This window comes from Meleagris gallopavo, chromosome 10 (genome assembly GCF_000146605.3).
Source record: "Meleagris gallopavo isolate NT-WF06-2002-E0010 breed Aviagen turkey brand Nicholas breeding stock chromosome 10, Turkey_5.1, whole genome shotgun sequence".
In the NCBI taxonomy this organism is placed as follows: domain Eukaryota; kingdom Metazoa; phylum Chordata; class Aves; order Galliformes; family Phasianidae; genus Meleagris; species Meleagris gallopavo.
The window spans coordinates 15,338,039-15,359,162 of NC_015020.2; the positions used below are offsets into that span (position 1 = coordinate 15,338,039).

The window sequence follows — 21,124 nt, forward strand, 5'->3', positions numbered from 1 at the left end:
AAAACAAAAAAAAAAAAAGGATGGAAGGAGTGTGCTACATACAATCTGTTCTTTTAACTAATCCAGAAAATCTCTACACATTTTCTATTAATAGTGACTTTGGTTAAAGTTTTGGTAGACGTTTGTCCAACAATCAGTGACAATGCAAGCTCTTTATAATAAATAAAAGACAATACAAGACATTATCATTTTTAGATCCTCTAAAACATGATTCTGTACTCTGACTTGAAGTGTTCAAGATTGAAATCACAGATCGGAATTAGTGCAAGTTCTTTTAAGGGTTCAAATAATGCAGAGATACTGTTCTGCATTTGGTATGCTTTTATTTTTATCTCCACTGAGTATAATTCAACTAATGATTGCATTTACCCTAAGATAAAAACATTAAAATGAAGTCAGAAACTGGCCAGTAATTTATACTATTTCAAATATTTTTTTCATAGTAAGAAATTACTATGTTACTGTTAAATAAAAAATTAAGGAAATTTTCTTGTCTTTTGGCCCAGAAAGTCTCACTTGCTGAACAGGAATATGAAATTTAATCATACTCAGCAAGTAAATAACCATAATATACTTTTATGTTAAGTAGTAAATTGAGTATCATTCTATAATGAGGTGCATTAATATTGAACATACAAATAATCTGTTTCTTTGGGGAGGTTAGCCTCTATAATCCCAGGTCTTTTTTGGATTATAAATGAATTCAAGCATGTTCAGTTTGGTTTTGACTGGGCATAAGCAAAGCTTCTATACCCTGAGGTCCTTTTGAGTATCTCAAGTTTGTAAAGCCTCTGAAAACATTAATGGATAAATAAGGCCTCTAAACTGTAGGTACTAACTCTATTACACTGTTATTTGATTTGCATTTTATCTCTAAGTTGTTGTCTTTCTTTTTATTCTTTAGGATGAAAAGCACCATGAGTTATGCTTGAAAGAGCTGGAAGAGAGCCTACAAAGGTCAGAAAACAAGAACCAGAGCATCCAGAATTATGTGCAGTTTTTGAAAACCTCGTACATAACAATGTTTGGCTGAATTCTGTAACTTCATTTATTTTAATAATAAAGAAACAGTACAAGATTTGGCTCTAACTCTTACAGAATCTTTTGGGATTGAGCACTATAGCTTTAGTTCTATTCTGAGAAAACTTCTGCTATGGATCTAGATACACAGATTAATTATTATTGTATATCCTACTAGCTGATGACATACAGAATATTTATCTGGTATTACTGATGGAAATAATTGTAATATTCATGGAAGTGAATAAAGTGAAAAGGCAGACTGCATGATAGTAGAGAAAGGTGTGCATGTGTATATGACCACGTTTCAGGTCATATGCTATAAATTCTTGCATCTCTCCTTTCAGTCCATGGTAAATGCAGATACATGCTACCTGCCCATGATGATGGCATCCATTATATTAAGACATACAGGAATTCAGAAAGCATTAGATTTCCTTCCTTTCTTCCCCCTAGAGCTTACTGCACTGCATAAAATGTTGCAGCCACAGTTATCTCATCCAGACTTTGTCTTGCATCTCATTCTGAAGAGGAGTATATCTATCTTACAGTAATACACAATAATTAGGAAAGTATTTCAAATACAGATATAATTTTAGCTCTGAATGTGTTGATAGTGTCAGAGTGACACAGCACTGGAACAGGCTGCCCAGAGAGGTTGTGGAGTCATTGTCTTTGGTGTTATTCAAGACCACCTGTGTGACCCGCTGTAGGGAAACTGTTTCAGGAGAGAGTTGGACTCAATGATCTCTAGAGGTCCCTTCCAAGCCCTGCAATTCTTTGATTCTGTGATATACCTTTTCATGCTTACACAGCTTTGTTAAGGAATTTGTCTGCATTTGAGTACAAAGCTGCAGTCCATTGAAATAATACTTATGATTCAGATTAAGCATGTAAATATTCAGTTGATATGGGGCTAATATAAAGGAAAAAAAACAACAAAACAACTCTGATTTGTGAAGTAACTGTTTCTATAAATATAGAGAGAAACATACGCTTACAGAACTGTGAATGCTTCTTTTCAGAAGTAGTACCTTTAGGTAAGTATATGTAATTTAGAATTCATATTCTAGAAATATTTATTTTTGACTGGAAACATATCTTGGTGCACGCATGCTCTGTTTGCTACACATAGTATTTTTTTGTCATTTATGTATAGAATGTTGATGCTCTTCATTATTTTGCAAATGTTCATTTATCCTAACAAATACTGCTATCTGATAGTAATTTTCTTGTATTCAAGTCATTTTATAAAACAACAATTTATATATGAGATCTGCTGATAGCAAATCTTCCTGTAACGTTTTTGGTTTTTGCATTTTACTCTTCAATGATGCCAATTTGGCAGTGTATAATCAATGAATATTAAGATGTTATAATTATGAAATAATAAAGAGAATTAGGCAGAGCAGATTATAATAACAAAAAGAGAATAAATAGAAGCTTGCCCGTATCCTGGGCTCACTTATGAAACTCCAGCAGAGAGGATCTCCAGAAGAGATCCTTCCCCACTGGTAGCCAGCTCTTAAATGGGTCTAGGAGAGGTGCAGCCAGGCTCCACCCCTTCCAGCAGCACAGCTGAATTGCCTTCACCTGTGCTCCTGTGGCTGACTCATTGCTTGCCTCAGGTGATCAATGAGAGGTTCAGGCCGTGATTCAGTAGTTCCCACACAGTCTGGAAGAGGATCACCACTTTTTTACAATTCTGGTGTGATGTATTTCATTATACCATGTCATATAGCTCTATTGTTGAGCTATTTGGAATAGCTTAAAGAGAGAATAAGGCAAGGCATTCAAATACTTAGTGCAGTTCTAGTTTACTTAGAAAATTCAATTTATAATAAAAAATAATTCGAAACTGCATGGTATAACTTGTCAGAACTTTGTGTACTGTTCCATGTTTCCCAACATGCCAGGATTTCAGGTTATCAAGAACAAGGCGCTTTGAGGTTGATAAATTCACTTTCTAGCTAGTGAATTTCAATATTCAGTTGGAGCTTGGGAGCTTCAGTTAGAATTAAATGCAAGCATGTACTGTCCTGAAGCTAATAGACCTTTAATATCTGAGCTGAACTCACAGCTCTTGCAATTCTGTATTGGTGATAAAATGTAGGGTAACATATCAGTGCCTCAGTGCTGTTTTTGAGAAAGAAAGTATTTGAGGAAGAAGATCATTGTTTTATTGTATGCTTTAGATGTATTAGTGTATGGGAATGCACAAATCAAAACAGAAGCATAGGTCTTTGGGCTTCTTGGGGCCCTACTCCCTTAAATCCTATCTGTCCATTAGCTTATTACTAGAGGATTAAGGTTGATTTAAGAAATTTGTCTTTTTCCCAGTATGGCACAAATCTGCTGTAAGTTATGTTATAAGGTAGACACTTTGCAGTAAGACAAGAGAAGACAGTAACTTTTCTCTGGATACTTGTATCCTTAAGGAATATCTGTGTAGAAGACATAGCAATTATTGGATATCAGTGGTTCTACATGCTGCATTTGATCTGACTAATAGTGAATGAATTCTACAGTTGAATTTTTGTTAAAAAGAAAATTAAGTAGGAACTGTTAACATGCAGCTTCGAACATCATCTACTCAAACAGAGTCCAACATTTTACTCAGGAAACGAGCAAGAGCAGAACTGTTATGACAAAATCACTTTGGTGTCTTACAGGAAAAGTGACCCATGACCCAGCCTTCTCCACTGACAGGATATTCAGCGGTGTAACAACTGTGTACAACCGTCACTGTGCTGGGAGCCTTAGAGCTGGCCAGCATAAACAGAGATCAAAGCAGGGCCTCCAAGGAAGGGATTGTGCGAGAGCACAAAGTAGATGCACTGAATGCAGGCAGATTTCTTTTTGCTTTTGTTGAAGACCTTCCTGCAGATTGTTTTAAGGCAGATATAAGCTGTGCACATTCTATAAGGCCAGACAGGTGTATGTATGATCTTGATGTCCGCTGATGAGGAATTTAAGTAGTCAAAAACATGAATTTACTGTAGGCACACAGGTCACCCTGCTATGCCCTTGTGTTCAGTGTATTTTCTTCTGAACTCATGGCTTTACTTAGTAATAAAGCTTCCAAACACTTGAAGATAGGCCCTATTTTATATTACCATCCACATCTATCTACATGTTTCACACAGGATTCTTAATGTAAAGTCATTGACTTGCAATCTTTTGCAAGTACAAATAGACCAAGCAAGCTGTAAGTATATAGTTCCCATGCAGGTAATTCTGTTTGTACTAATAACAATGTTATTTTTTCTTTGCAGAAGCAAATGATGTATACACAGACCCTTTTTGTTTAGATGTTTGAGAGAATGGATCAGATATCTGATTAGCGTATCATTTTATGACTGATTAATTCACTGAAAAGTGATATTTGTGGTAGAGCCATACCTTCACACTTACTGAAAATATATTTCATATGCCACTATTTCCTTTGAAAATTGAAACCAAGCCATATTGGTTAAGTTTGACATGGTTCTCAACCAATTAACTCTTGAAGATCTTTAATGTCTAATTTCTAGAGCAGCTGTTATACATACAGAAACCATCTCTGGATCACCCTTCACCATTTTAGGCATGCCGAACCCTTTTTCATTATCGTGCTGACCACGTTCCTATTCTTAGTAAAGCTGCTGCTTTGCAGAGAAGCAGCACGCTCTGCTGTGGCAGCAATCCACTTACTAATTTACAACTCCACCCACTAAATGCTACTTTGAATTATAAACTACCAAAGTGAACGACGTATTTTTAACAGCCTCAATTTTTACCATCATGCCTTATGAAAGTCAGTGATGTTTTTGAAGTGCACAAATGCTAAGTTGTCATTCCAGGTTATTTGCAGAACTTGGCTGTTCTTTCACAGTAAGGTTTTCCTCCCTCTCTCCACTTGAGAAAGTCAGTGCACTAGTATACTGCAAAACGAGTACCAACAATTCATTATTTTTGAGATAATATAGGTCCTAGGATATCTGAAGGAGGACCTCAGCCTAGAATCTTTCAATTCTTGTGAAAATTCTTTGCCGGAGTACAGGCAAGCTTTCCTGACTCTGTCATGAGCTTTATTTCCAATTTTTTTCTGAAGTTTTTATCATAGAGTAGGATAAGTGTTTTCTAATTCCTTAGCACGAAGAGGCACTGGAACACGCTGCCCAGAGAAGCTGTGGATACCCCCATTCCTGGAGGCATTCAAGGCCAGGTTGGATAGGGCCATGGGAAGCCTGCACGTGGCAAATGGGTTGAAATTAAATGATCTTCAAGGTCCCTTTCAACACAAGCCATTCTGTGATTCTACAAATCACATAAAACATAGTAATGACATGAAAAGATGTTTATATATTGCAGTTTAGAGTTGGTTTTTGTTTATGCTTAAGTTGGGTTATATAGTAGCAGATAACTTGGGTGAAATTTGCTAGAGAAAATTTCTCCAGCAGCTTCTGGCTTCCATCTTTTTGTGGAATCCCAGAGCTTGAGTACAGAAAAGCGTCCTTCCTCTGGAAGGCAAGGATGGTGGCTCTATATAAGATTCAGGAGGATCAGAATTAGCATTATGTAGGTGGCAGCCTGACTACCAACATGTTGATAGCAACAATCTAAAAGGAGGAAACTGGCTTTCTCTGCGATTAAGTGAAAGCTGAATGATCAGGTTTATCTTGCAAGAATTTTTAATTCTAGTTTTTAAAAAATTGGGTTGTTTTTCAAATTTAAATAATTTTCCTACTTTTGTTGTTGTCCTGTTTTGCTAGGGCTTGGGCTTAGGAGAAACTTTACAAAGGTATTTCAGAATAGACAGAATCTTCTGGTTTCTCTACCAAGAAAAAAATTGAGTTCAAGTTCTAAAAGTGGAGAGTTCACATAATTGTTCTGATGTCTGCTGAGGACATTCCAAACCTTAATAATTTGATGCATTTATACTCCAGCACTGACATCGGGCTTGTGTGACTTGGAAATTGATATTTAAATTCTTCTTTGCATACTTGTATTTCGTGGGAGTTTTCCTGACAAAACATTCAGAGATTATATTCTTGCTGATGATTTCTCTTTCTTTATGCTCATATAATAATGGAGAAGAAATGTGGTTGCCTCCTAATGATGTGCTTCTAGTTATTAGTCTTAAAGAGGGCAAAAGTTTATTTTTTTTGTAACTATTACCACTTGGGTAAATATCGCTTTATAATAGGGAACCTTCATTCTGCAAATCAGACATAAGTTACCAAAGTGTGAAGAGATGGATCTAAGAGCTGTACAAGTGAATGAAGTATTAAAAAGCTGGTACAAGATTGCCACATTTGATTCCAGATTTTAATAATTTAACATCTACTTTTGTCTGGGATTATGTAAATAAAATACTTCCACCAGAAAATAATTGTGAAGACTCCTCATATTTGTACAGTTCTGTGAAAAAGTAGATAGAGAAATCCTTCCAAGGTGAATGTCTAAGCTTTGTTTATATATTTGTTATTTTGTATGAATGTATAGATAGGTGATGGGTGATTATAAGTATAATATCTTACTGTATCCAGTTGCTCTTAGAATGAGATTATTTCTTTTATGATAGATGAGGCTTCTGATGGCACAAAATATTTTATCATACTTCCTGAATTATCTTACTGTAGTACATATTTGATTATCCATTCAGAAACTTAAGTCCTTGAATCTAAGAATATGGGATTAATTATCCTTGCTTAGCATTTATCACACTGGAACAGATAAATCATCCTTTGAACTAGATTGTTTCCATACCAAGACATTATTCAGGATTAACAGAGTTATCAAAATGTTACTAACTAAAAACCCATTGGCCATTAAAAAAGGCTTTCTGAGCCAGTACCTGTCCCAGAGATTTCCTTAAAATAAACGAGCTGCTCAGTTCATTCTGCTTCCACGACAGCTTTTGATGGTCTGTTTGTTACACGAAGGCGTTCCTTAGCACTGCAGAGGGCATGGCTCCAGGTGAGCAGCGACGAAGGTGCACATGGAGAGTCGCAGTCCCATATTTGTATGAAAAATGGACAGATGTGCAACACTTCAGGTACACACACAAACATAAAAAATGTTTTGGGAGCAAAGTGAATGTCTATGATTGTAACTCTTGTGCTCGCATTTCTAAACAGTTTCAAAATACATTCCTTTTGTCTGGTATAGGCTATATTCATAGTTGAAAAGGAGCAATACTCTGATACAGAAATATCCTGGAACTGTTTGGTTTTGTTGCTTTTCTGTTACTTCCTTTTTCCTTTAAAAGTCTTCCTTCGGAAAGAAACGCACAAATTTGTAAACGTTACTTGGAAGTTTGGCTTGATTTCAGCTAGGACAGAGGGATGCTTTTCTGTTTGTTTGTTTGTTTTCCATCATAGTGTCTGGTATGATGGTATGTTTTGGTTCTAGGGGAAAAACAATGTTGACAACACACCGATGTGTTAGCTGTTGCTGAGCTGAGACATTTCAACTTCTTGTACTATTCTGTGTACAGTTGCGGGGGGCTGAGGGGCGCAAGGTATTGAGGTGGGCAGTACCAGGACAACTGACCTCAAATGGCCAAAGGGGTATTCCATTACATTTGACAGCCTGAAAAAAAACTTTAAAAACTGTGGGGCTGCTTGGGGAATGGATGGGCATTAGTTGGTGGGTGGTGAGCAATTTCTTTGTGCGTCATTTGTTTTGTGAGTATATATTATCATTACTATTATTATTCTCCTTCTCCTTTTCTGTCTTAGTACATGGTTTTTATCCCAACCCAGAAGTTCTGCTTTGTTGTTTGTTTCCAATGCTTTTTCTCCTCCTTTCCATAGGGAGGAGTGGAAGGAGCAAACAACCATGGTGCTGAGCTGCTGCCAGGTTAAACCGCAACAAAATTGGGCACTGCTCATTCTATACATCCTTGGGCATTCTATTTTTCTTAGTTGAGAAAGGAAAAAAGGCAAAAAATAAAAAGTTTTAATTCAGACTACGTTTCACATTAAATTAAACAGTTTCTGCTCATTTGATTAGCACTTATATATTTTTTTTTAATATGCAAATTCTAACAGTAATGGCCATGGCTTTATTAAAAATCTGTAGTTCTGCCAGTGATATCAACAAAGCCAGGACCATGTCATAACTTTCCCTACCTGCAGGAAATGTCCATAGCTAGATTCTGAGGGCTGGATTTTCAATTTATTCAGAACTGTAGAGAATTGTGGACTATTTCAGCTTGGCCATAAGCAGCCTGTTATTTTTGTAGGCAGTGATTCTGTTCCAGATCCTTAGCTTGCCCGCTTGAAAATATCTCTATTATGTGTTCAAAGAGTCTAGCCTGCATTTCTGTGTCAGGCCACTTAAATCTGTCAAGTGTGAGAAACGATTTTACCCAATATATTTCAACCTTTGAATTTGGCAAATTCAGTGACATGTTACACTACAAATCATGTTTCTCAAATATGTCCCTAATGATGTGAAATTCATAGAATAAGGCACCTGGTAACCATCTGACAGTGTCAAAGTATTTGATTTTAATTTTAGACCTCTTATTCCACTGTGTAAGACTTAAAATTGCCTTCTTGTTTACCATGTGTATGTGCTGGCAAATACAAAATTCATGTTTGATCTGCACACCTGTTTGTGGGTGACTATTGACTGTGACTGTATTTTTGGGGATTAGAAACAACAGACTTGGTGCACACATGAATGTCTCTCAGAAGAACATGTTGCTGACAGCTGCTTTATTCACTGGGAACTAAAGCATAAAAAGAAGATATATTTAGATTCCATTAACTAAATATTCCAGGGTTTTTCTGTTCGTAGCGTAGCCTTAACTTCAGCCAAAACAAAAGATAAATTGCTCTTGACTCTTTGGAGCATCTGCTTAAGAAAGCATGTTGGATAGCCTTTCAGTTGCATTAATCACATTAATGAAAACTTTTTAGTGAGTACGTTGATTATATATCATATAAAATAAAGGATGCAATGACTGAGCTTGGTAAAATTAGGTGTAAGTTTGATGTACTCATTGTACAGTAACACTTCATGTAAAACACACAGGGAAGACTAGTCTCATGGCTAATGCCCTGATAAAAATTACTTCTTTATTCTTCCTGAATACTTACTGTATATAGGACTTTGCTCGCTTAACTCCATTTGCTTTGGAAAGATCACTTTCTCCAGTAACACTTATTGTGCTTCAAGAACTAGAAGGCTTAGGGAATCACCTATGCAGTGTTGTATATTGTTGCAGAATTTGTTGCAGAATCAGTCTGGAGTTAGATGATTTCCTGCTCTTGCAAACTCCCGGTCAACTCACACTACAGTAACGGATCCTTTCAAATGGACAATCTCTTTATCTTCTTTACAGCAGAGCTTGTGAGCTGTTGCAGCTAACTATTTGGGTGCTTAGCCTCCTGCACATATATGTGTAGCCAGCGGATTTTTATTTAATCTTAGCATTATTATATGTAAACAGTATTCACACTGAAACTCTGTCCTGCATTAGAGACTTGCTGTGTTCAATTTACATGCCTCCAGGTTTAATAGAATTATAGAATCATTAAGGTTGAAAAGGTCATCTAGTTCAACCCTCCACCTACCACAGCTCTACTGGTCTTGAATTACTCTGTCGAGATTTGAGGTAAATATTTTGGGAGACAGATGTTGTGTGGGAATAATGTTTTACTGTTATTGATTTTATTGTCTATATAGAGAGATTGCTCGGTGACACTGCCCCAACCTTGGGAAAGTACAGTAAGAACTGTAAGATACTACAACGGCTTTCAACTGAAGCAGAAGAAGAGAGAGAAAACAGTCCAATCCATTCCACTGTGTACACTTTCCATGGTTCAAATAACAGAAATTGTAGGGAAAAACAAATTAAGGGATTGCCAAATCTACTGCTGACCTGTGTAAGACTTGGAGATCTCCTTAAAATGAACCATTAGTCATGCAAAACTAGAAATACAGAAGGAAAGTGCAGTAGAAAGGTTAGGAGTGAAACTCTAAATCTGCCTCTTTGAGGGCTGTGGAGACCCTGCTATGCTGGGTGTGACTGGCGATGCACAGAAGCAGAATTTCAGGCATCTGTGAAGGTGCAGTATCAATAAGTTAGGGGCATGGAGACTGTCAGATCTGCATGGCTGGGTGGCAGCTGGGCAAAGGCTGTCAGGCCTAAATCTAGTCCAGGCTCCTGAACTTGGTCTCAGCTGCTGCCTCTGGCACCAGAGGGTCTGTGTGGGATAAGAAGTCTGTGCAAGACAATGTCATTCCAAAAAGTTATGGTAACGTACACAAAGCAGAGTTTGCTCTGTGGTGGGCTATAAAAATAGTGGCTCCTTAGAAAGATGTTTGTGTTCATGCATTTTAATACCATATTTTTAACATATTGGCATGTACTATGCAACTTCCCATACGGATTTTTTTAATATTCCAGTATTTTTATTTTAAATACAGTCAAGAAAGTCATCTTGCTAGCACTGCATGGGAAAAGCATTTTTGTCTGTTCTTCCTCTGATAGCTTTTGCTCTAGAGAATGATTTGAGACATCAATTACGGTACAGAAGTGAAAGGAAGCAGGAGAGTCTTCTCAGCACTGGGTGACTGAGCACTATGCTTTGGCAAACAGCCTGAATCCAGCATGCTGTCCCATGGATCCATTTCCCTTTGAAAGCTCCAGGAGTGTGCCTCAGAAACATAAGGGTTGAATCAGCTTTCCTTGTCTCTTTTTATTGGTAACACCAAAAAAAAACATAAACGTGTTCAATCTGTCAAATGGGAACAATTAAATACTCTCAGTTTATTAATCACAGAGAGAGATTTCAACATGAAGGCCATCTTGGTGCTGCTTTTTCTTCTTTGTAGAGACAAAGTGAAATGAATCCAGAGTCAGCAGGAAGAAAGAGCCTGGAAAGGAGCCTGAAGCACTGGGGCAGTTTTCTGCATCTGAGTTGCACTATGAGCAAGCAGATATCTGCGATTGTGACTGTTCAGCTTTTGGGAGAAGTTCTCAGAACACTTGGCAGGAGTTAATTAGAGGAGAAAGATGGGTATTAGAGACCTAAAGCATGAATCAGATGTAGAGAAAGTTCAACCAGCTGAGCAGCAGGACCTGGGCCATGAACACTGCTCACCTCTGGCTCCGTCCTGGAGCTCTGCAGTGTGTGTCCGGCTCTGGCTCCTGTCTGCTTTTTCCAGAGGTATTTGGCTGGAAATGGGTCCCCCAGTGCTTGCACAGTGCCTGCGCAATTTGGGTGCAGGTCCTCGAGCTTAAATGGAGCATTGCCTGCCCCCAGCAGTGGGAAGTGAGGATAGGCCAGTGCTGCTCCACTCAGATGGGAGCTTCCATGTGTTACAGCCTGCAAGGATCCTCCTGCAGTTTCCCACAGATTGAAAATCGATACTAAGACTTCTTAAAACAAACAAAATGGAAATAGAGTCACAGAAATATGTTTTCTTCAGAGCTGTCTTGTTTCAGGTCGCATGTCTGTAACAAGTGCTAGATTTCCAGAAGTGGTAATGCCAAGATTACAGCAAAACTGATACATGAGAGAAATAAGCATAAACTTAACACTCAGGGGTAATTGCCCTTGTATATATTCTTTTACTGCCAAACAAGGAAAAGGGACAATTCAAAGCACTTTGAGACAATCTTTTTCTTGTTTTTGTATTTTGGTTTGCGTTTTGTGTTGACCTAAGCCCATCAGTGTGTTTCATTTTTGATTAGCTGTCAAGCGTTGCTCTCAAGAACAACAAGAGGAAAAAATCTATTTCTCTTACAACAAAGCAAAGCCTTTCACTGCCTGGAGAAGTGAAAGCTCTGGACAACGTTCGCCTGCACATCTTCCCATTTTGATACAGAGGAAGCAGGCTCTGCATTAAGAAAATGATATATGAAGAGCAATGGTAAGTTCAGCAGAAATGTAAACAGGGAAATCAAACCAAACATTGTAAGAACAGCAATTACAAATATCAGTTTTTTACTCACTGAATGAAAAACCATTGCCAGGTACGGTGGCAGGAGTGGGGGAGATTTATTGGTCTTTTCACCCATGCAGTACTGTCAGAGGAATGGACTGCAGCTGAGACATCCCTAAGGCTGTGAAGGCGGAAGAGGCAGCAGTGTGGTGGTTCTAGGTGCACCGAGCAGCAGGATTTGTCCTTGAACAACAGCAATAATTAGGCGGGATGAACACAAACAAGGAGGGATGGATGCAAAACATCTTCAGAGCAATTAGGGAAAAAGTGCTGGAGAAAAACTTGTGGCAAAAGAGAAATGCCAACTTTATAGTCTTCAGGCAGAAGTGAGCACAGCTGCTTCCCTCTGCCACCTCCTTCAGAGGACACAGCTGTTACCTGAACACGTGGAACTTCTTTGCTGTAATGGGACCGATTCTTCCAGTAGAGCAAAGATTTTCCCAAATGGTCAGGCCAGCAGACCAGAAAAGTTACCAATAAATCTGCCCTGGGACCAGCTGCATCCCATTTTTCAAAGACAATGTGCAGAAAAAAATCTGAAGGGCAGCAGCAGTGTGCACGACCCCCACGTGTGTGGAATGAAATGTGGTGCACACACGGCCACTGCTCAGCAGAGGCACCGGAAACTTGGAACGGCTGTGAAGGGATGAGGCTGAAGCTGCGCAGAAACATCCAATCAACACATACTAAGCAGGCAGCCTGAAGGACTGCTTGAGATAGAAGCCAGAGTTCCCTTCAGAGCAGACAGGAGAACCACACAAACATTTCTGCAGAGGTTGGCAATTTGTCCCCTTCTCTTCAGAGGGTTTATGACACTTTGTGTTCATTAATTTACTACTACTGCTGTGACCTCAGTGTGATTAATAACACAAGACTTGCATCTTTCTATTAAAAGACTCACCCCAGAACATCCCAACAGCTGGAAGCAGCCTGCAAAGGAAGTTTTTTTCAGGGTTGGATGCAAAAGGTCATCAGAAAACCAAATTAGTGTTCTGTATTGCATAGGCACTCAGTTCCCTCAGATGAGGTTGCAGCAAATCAGGCTCATCATGTGCAACTTCTCCCTGCTGCCAGAGACCAGTTAAAATATAGAAGGCACATGCTATTCAATGACTTGCCTTAGAAAGAAAATGAAAGGCTGTGTAATGGGGGAAGGCTCAGAGTTACTGTTGTATGGAAAATTCCTCATGCTCCGCAACTAATAGAAAATGGTTTGCTTGGAAAACGGTAAATAGGAGAACATATGGCACAAATTACACCATAAAGGCTAAGTGAATCTTAAATTCTAAACATCCACTTGGGTTAGACCTTCTTAGCAGTCTTCTGCTGTTTCTAGCATAAGCTGATACTTCAGTAAATATTATTATACTGAAAGAGTTTGTTTTGTTTGGAAGTTTGATGTCAGAAAAGCAATTCCATTGCAGCAAGAGGCTGCTCAGCAGTGGCACTACCTGAACACCCTGCACACTGGGAGCAAACAGCAAGCCTGAGCTCTGGCCTGGGGGGCTTCCAGCAACCATCGGCTGTGCAACAGGGGTGCTCAGCTCTGGCTCTGTTTGGAAGACAGAATGACATTTGAACAAGATGGAGTTGCAGTTATGAGTCAAATACAGCTTCCTAGGGATGTGCATTGCATTAGAGGAACCTTTCTCAAATCTTTTAAGCTGTTGCCAATTAACTTACACATCATCTTACACATGATATATCTTGAATTCTCAGTGGTACTCAGTCAAATAAAGGAGCTCTGATCATGTTTCTGGAATACTTTTGATTTACTAAGTGCGTCCTGCAGTGAACAGAATCATTACCTGCACTGTGCTTTATATCTAAACACACTAGATTTTCAGTAAAATCATCACTAAAATTACAAAGCTCAGGAAATTTTTTCCATAGTTTTTGTAGATCATTCAGACTTAGCAACATCTGACTAATAAACAGCACAAAACAGCTTCTGTAGATGCTCTTCCTGTTTTGAATAATTTAATCTTATCTTTAGATAATTGTTTTATTAGCTATTTTATTGTGAATAACAATTTTGTACATGGCATTTTTGTGCTCCCATTACCGATGTGCACCTGCAACAGGAATACATTCTCCAGAGGTGAAGCCATCTCCATTAGCTCCTTCCAAGGGAAAAGTGACTGCTTGCTCCCTGCGTGTGCCTCAGGAGCAGCTCAGAGTGTCCAGGCAGCTTCTGATGCTGCTTCTCTCTGTCTGATAGAAGTTTATCCATCCTCGTGCACATCTGGTCTGTATTTATGCACTGTAGAACATGGAAAAGTAAAAGCTAAACACATGGATTTAACCTATTTCACCTAAAGAGGTGAAAAGTGGGTGTTTAAATATTACTGGTCTGTAGCTGGCAGTTGCTTACGTACTGTGTAAATCTCCAGGCATCACAGCGACCAAGTGAGGACCCACAGTGGTGGTGGGGCCAGCAGACAGACATGAGTGGGCTCTTGGTACCTGAGTGGCCCAGGGGAACAACTTGGGCACAGCTTCTCTGGCACAGCACTGGTTCCAGGTTGTTCTGACCACAGTGCGGTGGTGTGGCACAGAGGGATCATCTTGGTATATTATGTTTTGCTTGTGCACCACTTTTTGTTGTGTAGGCTTGCACTCAGCTTAGTGAAGCAAACCCAGAGCTGGAGGGCAGGTAGCAGAAACTTCTTTGCCATCAGCCAGAGCAGGGTAGTGCCCATGGGGCCGGGCAGAGAGCAGAGAGATGTTCACAGTCATGAAACATAGAATTATAGAATCCTTTGAGTTGGAAGAGACCCTTAAGTTCATCTAATCCAACTCCCCTCCACTGAGCAGGGATACCTACAGCTCATTCAAGTGCTCAGAGCCCCACTAAGCTTGACCTTGAGTTTTTTCAGGGATGGGGCATCCACCTCCTCTCTGGGCAATCAGTGCCTGTCCTTCACCTCCCTTATTGTAAAAACTTCATCCTTATGTCCAGTCAATCTCTTACTAGGGTCTGCAGATGACATCTGGGGGCACAGCTTCCCTGTCTCTCCCACACACATCAACTTTTTGATTTCTGCAGGCCCCAGCTAACCATTAGTGCCATAATTCACATTGTACTGGGAGATGCTGTGGTGACACCCAGTATTATAAGCAATTCAGAACCAACTTTGAAGTGTACCATTTATGCTGTGAAGCAAACCAGACCTGCACCTGCTTACACCACTATATTTATCCCTTTTTCTAAGTGGCTGTTTCATTAGTAATCATTCATTCTACTTTAAAAGATGAAAACAGACAGATGGCTTCACCACATAAATCATTTTCACATGAAGATAGATGTGCTTTCTGCAGAAGTGAAATTTATGCCTTCTTTTGCTTACTCCTAATAACAGGAATGTGTATGCAAATTTCCTATCTCCCAGTAGCTACAATAAATTACTCTGGGGCACTTGAACCCCTTCCAGCTTGATACAGAAGTTCAAAGGAAAGGTAAATGTAACTTTCTTTTTTTTCCCCCACAGAAGATGAGGCAGGTGCACTCGACCGCTTGAGTAAAGGTTTTAACCCCATGTTAACAGATTTGATGATGCTGTGATTTTGATTCCATCACACCTTCTTGCACATAGATAGCTATTCCATAAGCAGGCATGTAAAATTTACATAAACATGTAAATGACACAGGTACAAATAAGCCCCCAAATCTAGACTGGTGATTAAAGATGTTATTGCCCTCTGTGTCAAAAACAACCCCATCAGTGGCCATTGGTAAAGCTTCAGCTGAGATTTGTTGCCTCTAATTGTTATGGTCAGTCCCAGTCAGCCCCAGTCAATCCCTTTCCCTATATAAATCCCAGGTCTGATGTTGTTCCTGTTGCTGCTGGGGTGAGGTAGCTGAGGTGTTCCTCTGCAAAGCCAGCTCTTGTCCCCTGGGTGAATGTGGATCTTGTGCAACTATTTTGGGTGTCTTCTGGGAGAAGTAATGTATAAGTAAGGCAGTTGTTATCTGTTGTGACTGGAGTAATGTTCCTATTGGTGTTGGTATACTTGAACTACATTGATTCTTTGTAGGATGATGGTGGTGTTTTTTGTTTTTTGTTTTTTTTTTTGGGGGGGGGAACAAATGGATGTACTTTTTCCTGTATTATCTGATGGTTAGTTGAACCAATGCAAGTCCTGTACAGGGGATGGACTCTGAGCTGTTGTTTGGTTCTTCTCTACTTCTTGCTTCATTCACTAAGTTTTATGTGGGTGTTTGGAAATTTGTTCTGGGCCAGCTGTGATGTTAAAATGTGTTGCTATCTTAACGTCTTGCTGCTGTATATAACTCCTAGCAATGCATAAGCCTGTAATTACAGAGCTGTGCCATTTTGTTTCCTTCTTCTGCTTGTTTTTCATAGTAGTGCTTCTCCTGTAGCCCCAGTGTAAAATAAAGGAACAAAACACATTGATTTGCTGTAAAAGTTGAGAAAACAGCTGAATGTTATGCTTCCTCCACCTATATGGTATCAGTGTCTGTAAGATGCACTGTTTTTTCAACTCTGTTAATTGTAGAATGCTTGTGAAAGGAACTCCAAATAGAAACTTCAGATCTTGCAGTTAGTAAAAAGAAAAAAAAAAACAGCCCAACAGATAAAATATGCCATGAAGAACATTGTTTCTAAGTATTTCCCATTAGTTCTTTTGTCACATACTGAATGTGAGGGAAGATCTGCTGCCTACTTTGGTGGTGTATGTGCAGCTGCGTCCCCTGAGCTTTCACTGCTACTACTAGTGGTGTCACACTGTGCACACAACCTTCAGCTCTGAGTGATTTACCTCTGTGCTAATTTGGACTTCTGCCTGTTGAAATAAGCCCTCATTTGTCATATCCTGCATATCTTTGCCTCAACCTGCGCTGCAGGAAGAATTAGCTTTGATAATTTAAAGCTCTCTGTAGGTATATCTACCTATCTCAGCTACCTTTTTTTTTGGGTGCTGGATTAGTCAGGCTGATGGGACCTGGAAGTGTTTATTATTTTATGAGATTTCCTTAGTTGTTTTTAAAAGCTAAAGTACTTTTGATTTTACACAGTACTGAGAAAAGCCTTTGTTGCCTCTGAAGGTGAGATGTTCTTTTTGTTTCAGAACACTGACGGGTATGTGAGGTTAAATGGGCTGTGGAGGTGTTCAGAAATAGTTATTCTGTCCTGTGCAGTCCTACCCAATAATATGACCACAAGCTTTATCCTGCAAGTTGTGCTGTCTGCTTTCAGCTCAGAGATTCAAGGGCTTTGTTTTTCTGATCGCTTGTTAAAAAACGTTAATGAGCTTTTAGAGCTCTCAACAGAAAGTAAACTTATTTAAAACCAGAAATGTGTCATTTATCTAGCCAGTGGGCTGGATTTGAATGAGAAACTGGTGTAACATCTGCAACATCATCTATGGAGATGTTGCTCATAAGTCTAAGGATAATATTTGGATTTCTAGACCATGCTCCAAGAGCAACTGCTGAGTATATGTATGTATGGTGTGTTGCAAAGTATCAGTGTCCAGTGTCACATCTGCCGTGGAGGAACAGACAGATCAATGCTGTGGCCTGTTGAGGCACATCCTTTACTTTCTTATGTGCTACAGAATAGGCAACATTTTGTGGCAGAATGATCAGATTTGTCCTTCTGTATCTGCAGTAAGTAAGCTGAGACCCTGGCATTCAGGCACGCTACGACTCCCTCAGCATTGCTCACTGAATAACACCAACTTTCACCCCTGCTCAGTGCTGGCAGCATTTGCATCCACAGTGATGGCAAGAAGGATGCCTCCTGAGAGAGCAGGGGAACTGGTCAGCAAAACTGATCTGCTGAATCTGAAGTAGCAATCTCTTTCCTCTCACCACAGGAAATTGGACAATGGTGAATTTACCTCTTTTTCTCTTGAGTTCATTGCTCAGCAAGAAACTCTATTGTAGCTAAGCACTCCTACTGCTTTGGGATAACAGCTGCATTCTTTTTTGACCTGAGAGTATCATTTTGGTTACAGTAAAGGAGACATGATCTTTCGAGACAGAAGAGCTCTAAGGGGAGGGGAGCAATCTTAAGTGTTTTGTTGAGGAGAAAGGATGCTTTGTCCTGAAAAGCAACTTGAATTGTAACATGTTTACATCCAGATGGTCTGTTTGGCCAGCAATGCATGCTGGTGACTTGCTTCATGCAAAGCAGCTGAAGCCTGCTGTCGTCTCTTCCCATGGTTGCTGGGTGGTGTAGCACTGCCCTGAGCCACCTGTTGTGTCAGAAGAGGAGGTGAGTTCAGTGCTGGGTGCCGCTGCCTTGTCCAGCCAGTGCATCCACTCCTGGAGTGGGAGCAGAAGGAGGATTCACAACAAGTGATTAACTTGCACAGAAGTCCTCTGTAAAACTGATTTTTAAGTAAAATAAATTGCTGGAAGCTCTCAGCTTTGCTTTCTACTGGCCCTGTCTACCTATATTACCATCTGTGTAAAGGAGCGTATGGTAACTGTTGAGTCAGCCTGCACCACTAATTGAGCACCTGGGGAAAGGATCTGGTCAGCCCTGGGAGCACAGGTGAAGGCAATTCTCCTGTGTGACTGGAAGGGGTGAAACCTGGTTGCACCTCTCTTAGACCTCGTTTAAGGGCTGACTGCCACTAGGGAAGTATCTCTGGTTGGAGATCCCTTTCTTGTGGATTTTCTATTGTGAGCCTAGGTCTTCAGAGTCTGGTGAGTACTTTTCTTTTGTAATACCCTCCTACTGTGCTGGTCCCTTTGCTGTTACAAGGAGTAAAAAGGCAAGTATCTAGAATTTTTGCTTTCTCAGAGACTTTCCAGGTCTGTAGTTGATAGAAGTAGGGCTGACACATGGTTTTTGCAGCTGCATGTGGGGACTGCCGTGTGTTGGATTTGCATTAAAAAGAAGAGATGTGCTGGATGCCTTTGGGGCTCAGCAGGCAGATTAGCACTGAGCAAGAACCATGCTGCAGGTCACAGCCTTGCTGCACCCAAGAAACTGCTCATTGCTTAAGAATCCTTTGCTTGGAGAACTGTGACAAAACACAAGGCAATTTGAATTAGATGTATCACAGCAAAAGTGTATGTGACAGTAATCTCCTTTTTCTCCTCCAACCACTGCATGAACTCAAATAAGTCTTGTAGTTGAAACTAGTCTCTGCTAGTAATCTCTCTGCTGTCTATAATAAAACTGTGGATGTGATGTTACAGCAGTACTCATAAGCTCTGATGGTCCTATGTCAAAGCAAGAGCCACTTCTTCCTGTCTTTCAACCCTTGCCAAGGGCACCTGGGTGAAGGCAGGCTCCTGGGAGAGAGAGAATGTGGGGATTCTATGCTGAGGCCCATTGCAAGTGTGAGGCTGTGACTTGATCTGTGGGCAGGTGTGCAGTGTCTCCTCCTTCCTCCTATAAATATTTTTTCTTGATTACTGGTCTGTATCTCCACTTTGGTTTTAATGGCTTAACTTAGAGCAGTGCTATATATTTGTCTCTACAGCCAGCAAAATATCCTTAATTATATGTGTCTTTGTATGTCTGAGGAAAATTTCAGGTTTGAAAATGAAGAGAAGAAAGGTTCCTATATTTGTAGGAATGCCAGGGCTATGCCTGTTGGAGTCCAGCTGTTTGAGTCTGATGGCCCTGTGTGGTCCATGGACCTACCACCACCTTCTCCGTGTGGGAGTGCTCAGATGTGATTCCTGAAGGAATCATGTTTGTAATAGTCAAGGATATCTTGGTTATCCTGATTTCAAGAAGTAGATATATGAGGGGGGACCCCACAGCCCCTCAAACACAAGCCAGTAGAAACTCCCTGCTGTGAAAAACACCATTACTACAGTCTTCGTTACAAGTTTTCAGTTATACTTGGACATTTGAGCAGTGTTTGGCCATGCAAACTAGATCACATTAAGATGTGACTTGGTCTTGACTACTGTCTATCAAACATCTTCTCTTTGTACTCTTCTCAAACATGCCACATTTTCTGATCTTATTTGTAGTACCTGCTCACATACTTTCTTCCTTTTATTTTTTCCATAAATAATCTGCACAAAGGCCACAGGTTGTCATTTCCAGAGCCCATTCCAATCAGCTTCCTGCTAGAAAGTCAGAGTTCACTCTCCTCTAGAGTGAGGAGGGAACTCGCCAAAACTTACATGGATTTCTCTTTGTTTTTAGTGTATGAGCCACAACCTTTTCCATTTTCCTGTCTAAAACTGCTCTGGAAAACCCATCAAGATGCATTTTTTTCATTTTAAAATGCTGTTGAATCAGGAAATGAAATGAAAAAGTAATTCGTGCTCTATGCTTTTTGGTGCTTTTTATTTAATGTTCTGGGAGGTAGTTCTTTCCTTTGTCACCAACTCAGTTCTGTGCAAATCCCCAACAAGACATAAATATTTAATGTGCTTCATAGATGTCAACTGATTGTGTTGGATCATTTAATGCCTTTCTATTATGGACATGATATCTGAAAATATGATGAAAAGTACCTGCTGGCTAAGCTGAAATGCCAGATGTGAAGAAATCTTATTCATGTACAAATTTACTGTAAAAAAAGATACTGCTTCCTTCGGTTTTTCTTTCTAATGTCATTTGTTGGCTGAAGTGTTTCTTAAGATGTGAACCAGACTCGCTGTTATTAGATGAGCTGAAAAAAATGAATAGGTGACAATCATCAGAAATTCAGTAGCCCTGTTTCTATGCTTCTCATTAATGCAAATCTAAAATACAATAATGAAAATTAGTGCAGTTAAGGAGGGAAAAAAAAAAACAAACTTGAAGACAGAATTGGCTGAATGTACGTGATAAGCAGCTGGACTGAGTAGCATGTGGTACTTCTAATGAAATATGTTCCTGATTACATCAATCAATGACATTTCTTGAGAGCCAACCATGTGCTCCTAGCTGCAGCACTGGTGGCTGGAGAGCATGGCTGAGGACAGCAAGATTTGGTGGCAGACTCCAGGCAAAGGTCTTAGTTGTGAACCCAGAGCTCAGGCCAGAAGCTGCTAGCAGGGAAGACCTGTCTCTGGAGCTTCACAAAAGGAAGCTGTGAAGCAGTCCTGTCTGCAAGGTCTTAAAAGCAAACTGCCATACTTCATTCTCCTTGAGAAAGCAAACAGTGTCTGGTTTAGAGCGAGAAACTATTTTTTTTAATAAAGAGATTAATGCTCTTCTAAATAAAT

The 21,124-nt window shown here is 39.8% G+C and overlaps 1 protein-coding gene across 1 annotated transcript in view; it reads left to right on the forward strand.

Annotated features, from left to right (window-relative positions):
- ODF2L (outer dense fiber of sperm tails 2 like) overlaps positions 1 to 1,078 on the forward strand; it is a 63,461-nt gene extending 62,383 nt beyond the window's left edge. The window contains exon 21 of the mRNA XM_031554977.1: positions 905 to 1,078. Coding sequence (XP_031410837.1) covers positions 905 to 1,033 — 129 coding nt within the window. The 3' untranslated portion in view covers positions 1,034 to 1,078. The remainder of the gene's footprint in view (positions 1 to 904) is intronic.
- The last annotated feature ends 20,046 nt before the right edge of the window (positions 1,079 to 21,124 follow it).